Source organism: Struthio camelus, chromosome 1 (genome assembly GCF_040807025.1).
Source record: "Struthio camelus isolate bStrCam1 chromosome 1, bStrCam1.hap1, whole genome shotgun sequence".
Taxonomy (NCBI): domain Eukaryota; kingdom Metazoa; phylum Chordata; class Aves; order Struthioniformes; family Struthionidae; genus Struthio; species Struthio camelus.
The window spans coordinates 56938373-56945167 of NC_090942.1; the positions used below are offsets into that span (position 1 = coordinate 56938373).

The 6795-nt window shown below is 48.9% G+C and overlaps 1 protein-coding gene across 1 annotated transcript; it reads right to left on the reverse strand.

Annotated features, from left to right (window-relative positions):
* Nucleotides 1-2327: 2327 nt before the first annotated feature.
* Nucleotides 2328-6322, reverse strand: LOC104137897 (histone acetyltransferase p300-like). The gene is made up of 4 exons (XM_068941133.1): nucleotides 6099-6322; nucleotides 5584-5701; nucleotides 4809-4983; nucleotides 2328-3059 (listed from the first exon to the last, which is right to left on the reverse strand). Exons 1-4 carry the CDS (start codon nucleotides 6251-6253, stop codon nucleotides 3016-3018), a joined length of 492 nt encoding a protein of 163 aa, XP_068797234.1. The 5' UTR covers nucleotides 6254-6322; the 3' UTR covers nucleotides 2328-3015.
* Between the last annotated feature and the right edge of the window lie 473 nt (nucleotides 6323-6795).

The following is a 6795-nucleotide window of genomic DNA, read 5'->3' on the forward strand; positions in this document are numbered from 1 at the left end:
AGAACAGAACAGACAGTATCAGTCCTTGCCTAGCAGTCACGCAGAATAACTGGAAATGAATGCAGAAGCCTTTTCTCATATGTACTCATTGATCTACCAATTTTACAGAATACGTGAATGAAAAATTGAGTCTCCAGGAGAGACTCTGATGGAGGTTTGTGCTCGTGGCACAGGGAGCTACCGCCATGACATTTAGCTGAAGATTAAATGAAGGCAGCTGAAGTACTGGGAAGTCACTAGCACCTCAAGGGCTTGTGCCAAGTTGACTTGGATCATTCTTTTAATTGTTAGAAGGTCTATTTAGGTGAAGGAAATTAAGGTATTTAACGTATGTACGGAACGGAGGATGGCAGGCCTGGTGGCTCGCTGTAGTTCCCCCACTGGCCCGCTATGCTCTTGGTACTGCTAATTCATTCCCTTGCCTCCTGCTTGCGGCATCTCAAATCAGTGATAGATTTATGTGACTAAATTACATAGTGTATTGACTTGGTTATATTGTATAGTCTGTCTGGATGAGGTCATGCAGCAAGCTGAACGTGTTTTCGTGCAAAATCACAATGCATGTGTGTCACTGTCAGCCAGTCCTGGAAGCTTTTGCCAAAAAAGGAAAACCCCCAATCCACAAACCCCATAAAACCCAGAACTTCAGCCCTACAGACGTTTAATGCCCAGTAACCACCATAATGTGGATGCAAATGTAGCATTCTTGAAACACAAGTGAGCTCTAGCAGCAGGGCATATCTGTGCAGATGGACAGCTAGAGTGCAGTGCCTTAAACACAACTGAGGATGCACAAGATTTCTTAGAAATCTTGATAACTGGGCAAGGGTTTGTTTACCTACGGGAGGAATGGAGCTGCACAGCACAAGGCAGGATGGGAAAGAGCTAAATGTTAGATCGGGTCCAAGTTTAAAATTGTCACAAATTTTCTGGTAGACTAGCAGAGGGATGGGAGTGAGAGAAAGGAAATGAGAGAAAAAACAAGATTGTATGGATCAATGGCAGGAGGAGAAAGGAAGAATCAGAAAGATGGATACCATCATCCTTTTTCAATCATTGGTGAGTTGGTGTCGGAAGCAACGGGAGACATGCTCATCCGATGATGATCACAAGCCTCAGTTTATTTGCACATTTTCATGACTTATATAATAGAGTTAATTAGCTCATACATATTGCAACAGCCAAGCTCCTTATAGGTTGCTAACATTAGTTACTTATCATGCCCGACAGCCAGATGCGGTCAGCCTGTTTGTACCGGCATTTTTGCTGATACAAAACCTAGCCTCAACCCCACATCCGCTCAACCAGACACTTCCCCAAATCCACGTGACCCAGGCGCGTTTCACATTGCCTTCTGACACACAGTTACATCCAAGCAGTTCTTGCAGCCGTGTCTTCATGTCTCTCGTCATGTAGCCGACTTCCCAAAATACCTTCCACAAGTTGGGGAAAAGAGGAGAGTTACAAGTGCAAATTCAGTTGGGAGTTTGGTCTGTCTGTGCTTTAGTCTTTACATATTTTCTCGAGTTTGAAGCTGCAACTATGCTAGACTTGTATAAAAGTACCAGAAGCGAAGAAACAATTTTCTGAGGTCACTGCTTATAGCACTCCACATCCCTCGGGCAGAGTGTCTGTGATTTACATTTAAACTGACCCTTCCTGTGGTAAAAATAAACAATCCTCAACCAAGCCCTGAAAACGAATGCAACATGCTATCCCCCTTAGGAGGAGCAGCTGGTTCCTTGGCCCACGCAGTGCATCTTGCTGCACAGTCCTCAGCGCAGCATGCCTGAGGCCTGTCCCTGAGCGGTGCGCACTGCCGAGCACAGCCTGGCTGCCTCCCCAGGGCCTGCTCAGCAGCTGATTAAAGGGGTTCCAGCATCCACAAGCCCCTCCACTGTCCCGCTCTTGCATGTTTCCTCTGTAGGCACATGCGGAGCCTTTGCCGTAGCACGTACTGAATGTCACATTAGCAACTCCTTTGTCCCTGTCCACAGGGCCACAATCAGCATGTCACTCAGACTGGGAAATCGTCAGGGGATCCCAGTGAGCCAAGGGTGGATGGCACTTGAGTTGCACAGGTTATGCCTTCTTTGACACTTCATAAAACACTATTAGCTCTTCTTAGCAGGCAGCTGGGCTTGCATCGTTTTCTTCCCTTTGGTAGATCCGCATGTTTAATCACCCTGCGGTGCTGCCCACATCTGCATTAGGAAACGGAAGTCCAGAGCAATGCCAAAGCTGTTGTGTTAAAGCACCACAGGGTAAATGATCTACATGTGTTAATTAAGCTGCTCCCCATGTCCTCAAATGATCAATTTCAGAGATTTCATACATAAATAGATATTTTATTTAGGAAAGAAAGCATTCCCTATGCAACAGGGCTCTTGAAGTGCTTACTGTGCTCTGCAATTGGTTTTAACATTTGTATGCGTTTATATCATAGCTTCTTTATAGTGCAATGGCTTCTGTCCCTCTTGGCTTCCCCCTCCAGGAAACTACTGTGATCTTAGCCTTGTTCCTAGCAACATCCCTCATCCCAGCTCACTGTCAAGAACAGCCAAGAAGCAAGTGTCTCTCAGTATGTTTCTGGCAATGATTCTCTTTTATGAAGAAGGTATGTTCCCTGGAGTTTGTTCTACTTCTCATTCTATTTTTTTTATATCACCTTCATTCTGTTCACACTGTAAAAAGTAAGTAAATAAATGCACAGTTCCCGTCTTGCACATATAGAGTAAAGTGTTAGTTGCAGCCTAAAGTCAAGTAGCAAGAAAAAGCTTAGTTCAAAGTCTTATGTATGTTATAAAACTATATGGATTGCTGTTTCAGACAATCCAAAGACTCTAAAATGAGGCTACGGCCTGCCATTCTAATTGCAAAGGAGAGTCATTATCAGTGCTAACCACACAGCGTATTCTGGGTAGTCATTGGGGCAATATCCTAATTACAGATTGAGGGTGTCAGTGACCTCTCAAATCCTGCTGCATGCAACTTGATTGGCAGATATCACTAGCATCAGTGATCCTTCAGGTTCATGTCTCTCAAACAGTCCTCCAGAGCTGTTAAGAAACACAATATTGCTTTTAAAATACTTAAACAATACAGTTGATATGGAAGTAAATTATAAAGAATGCTATTCTCTTGCAAATACTGCTACAGACAGTACACTGCATGACAGGCAAAAAAGATGTTTCCAGATAAGACACAGATACCAAATTAAAGGTTCATTAAATCTTTCTATTGCAATCATCTTTCATGCAACTTATTATGTGCTATTGCTAATACATATCCCCTGCTTCCCAGAGCTGAAAAAGGACTGTTCCCTTAGGTCACAGACAGGCTGGCTCAAGGCTTCTTGAAAGCTTAAGCAAGGATCAGTTTTGTGTTAACACAGCGTAGCCTCGAGCAATCCCCACCTCATGGCTGTTCATATGTTGTTGTTTCTAATAAACCTTTTCAATAAATAAAATTATTTAAATAATTGCATTTTAATAAAATGAAAATTGAATTAGGAATATATTTTCTTCAATGAGAAAAACTTTCTTATGTAACATTAATTGTAATGTTTCTTGCTGGCAGTTGCCAGCCATCCAGCAATTCTGTCCTAATCTCCCCATCTCTGAGAAGTTTGACACCTCCGTCCTCACCTTTCTCCACCGCTCCAAGGCCCTCCCAGTGGTGCGGTACTGTCATATAATGGAAAGATGTCTGCAAAGTCAGATGGTACAAGACCGCTCTCCCTAATGTGTGGTGCTACCAGGAGGTCTGGTTTTGCATCTCACTGTCTTATCAACACTGTGTATTTGTAAAGCCAGCACCTTTCTTTATGGATACAACAGTACCCTCAAGAAAATCTCAAGAAACTAACACTCAGATCTGACTTGGACCTGACTTCCATTTCTCTGTCTTCTTCCCTACTGCTGCCCTTCACCTGTTCTCTGTTTTGATGCCATCTAGATGGAGTGGAAGTTTTAGACAGACCATTATAAAATTTTGGCTGCTGTGGGGTCCAAAGCACAAAAGGAGTACATGATAAAATGGGAGAGATTATTCCTGCAGGGCAGAGGCCAGACTGCTTTCTTGGAGCGGGACACAGGTGCTCAGCTCAAAGCTGTAAAGTTGGAGTAGCTTTCTGTACCTCGGCACCAGCTCTGTCCCCAAGCACCACAACTACCTGCAGGAGCTCTGGGACACGGGCTCTTTATGCTTTGCTACTGTGGCTGTCACAGTAGGTTGCACTCCAGGTCTCCAGCCTTTATAAATTCACCCACTGCCCCTCCAGAGTCTCCTCTCTTAGGGGCTCTTTGAAATGACAGATGATGGAGAACTAATACTCCTGACAGTTCACGGGCCGAGACTGACTCCCAGCACCAAGAAGTAGCAGCTATTCTGGCCACCAGGCAAGCTTTCCTGTTCTTGAGTGCAGTGCTAAGCCGTACCTAGTTTTCGTAATGTATTTTTTTCTCACTTCCTATGCAGATTTGCTAAGAAAAAAAACAACCATCACGTAGGCTTCATTCCTGTTATCAGCACTGGGGAAAGCAGCCATTCCGAGGAAAAAAGTATTTATAGACTTGTAACCCTTGATCACATTTTCAAGAGACTGTCTTTTGAAAAGGGAACAGGGCTAAAACAGCTCAGCAAACCAAAAAGGAAACAGAGGAATTTAGAAAAAATGAGCTCTGTTTAACTTTTGGCAGATTGTAATTTTACAAAGGCACCTGGGAAATGAGAAGAGAAAAATGGTCATCATCCTGACAGCACAGGATTACCCTACCCCAGGCAGTAAGTAACCCAACTGTGCTTACTTGCAGACATCCCTGGTTGGGGCTGTCCCATGTTGGGCCCTTGATTCATGGGAGCCTGGGGCATGCCCGGTGCATTTGGTATCATGCTTTGCTTCTGCAGCCTGGTCCTTCGTTTTTCTTCCAATTCCTTCTGAATCTTATAGATCTTCTCAGCTAGCAAGTGATAGTACTCTGCCTGTTGGGCAGGAACACAAGTCAGGAGAGCAGACGAGACACAACAGGAGCAAAGGCAACCAGCACCATCATCAAAACCTGGGCTGGAAAACATCCCTCCACACACACTTTTTAGATTGGGTGGGCTTGGCTCTCCCTTGACAGCGGCTGCCAGGGCAGATTGGGAGGTGAAAACGGGCACCGCGCAGGGCATTCCTGCAACAGCCAGTAGGACGGACGCCTCTGGAAGTTTTGCTTCTTGTGTCTAACGCTCCTTGCGGAGAGCCACAATGAAGAGCTTCACGCTGCCTTCGGGAGACCCGGAGAAGTCCCGGGCACAGCACACCAGCACAGACACCGCCCCCGCTCCTGGCATGCCCAGCCACAAGCCTGCAGCTGCCTGCTTCCTAGGCCCAGAACAGCAAGCAACCCCTCCTACCACACCCCTCAGCCTGGCCCTCTCCTCTACACTTTCCTCCCCCTCCTCTCCCCAACCGCACCGTCATTCCCACAGAAACTCCTCAGTCTGTATTTCTGCACTCCTCCCACAAACCCACATACAAACTCTTCTCCAGGGAAGCAAAGCAGCAGCTCTGCGGGGGGACACCTGATGGCCTCTCACCCTGCTGTTTGCCGATTCATACATATCTCCTTCCACTTTCCGAGCGTACGCCACCAGGTTCTCCATACGCCGATCCTTCAGCGCAGCAGGGTCAGGAGTAGGAAATATGGCTTGCACTCTGAAGACAAAGCGGGCAAGTGGTTAGGACAGCTCCAGACCAGGACATGGGCACCAGCACCAGCGATTCAAAAAAACAAAGCAGGGAGCAAGTCTTCTGACAGAGCAAGAAGCCGCTCCTCTTCCCTGGAGACACCTTCCCCGCACTGACGGCCTGAGTGGGGAGCGGGACGCTTTCGAGACAACAGCCCCAAACCAGCACGGGCAGCTCCATTCAAGACACGGACAGCAAGAACACCTCTGTCATGCTTCTGCTTCCCCTGCCCAACAACTCTTACTGCCTCCTTGGTTTTGGTAGGTGGGCTTCCTCCTCTCACACACACACACACACACACACAGCGCGAGCTCGGAGGCAGCAAGTCACCGAAGAGGATGTTATTTTGATATTAGCTACTCACAATTTATGAACAAGATGATTTCGGAGATCCTGAGTAATGTCTTCATGCCACTGCTTTTGGCCTCCTCCAGGCAGGAGCAAAGCTCCCAGCTCCACATAATGGGGCTCCAGGCGACCCGGAGACACGGCGCTGCCGTTTGCTGAGGGAAGCACCATCACCACACCCCGGCCCGGCTGTAGTCGAGAACTGCCTGCGGCAACCGCCGCCCGGGGCGGGGCCGAGCCGGGGCGGGGCGGGGCGGGGCCGGGGGGAGGGGAGGGGAAGGGCGCCCCTCCCCTCAGCAGCCCGCGGCGGCGCGCGCCGCCCCGCCCAACGGCCAACGCCCAACGGTCGCCGCCGCGGTTGCGTCCTCTCACGGCCGTTCGGAGCCTCTGTTAACGGCTGGCAGCGTCCGGCTGCCGACCCCCGCCCCCGGCGGGGCCGGGCCCTGGGAACCGCCTCCAAGGGGTCTCCCCCTGCGCCTCGCTGTACTCGGGGACCAGGAGGCAGAAGGCAACGTGCCCAGCTCGGCCGGGCAGGCTCCTGACACGGCTCATCCTCAGCTCGCCCTCTCAGGCCACAAGAGAGGCGAATGGCAGGGGAGAGAGGCCAGGCTGGAGGGCGAGCCCGCCAGGCTGACCCCGAGGGGCTCGGGCTCCTGCCGCCCGTGCCCAGGCCTGGGGCAGCCAGGCAAGCGCCAAGCCGCTCGTTTTTCCCA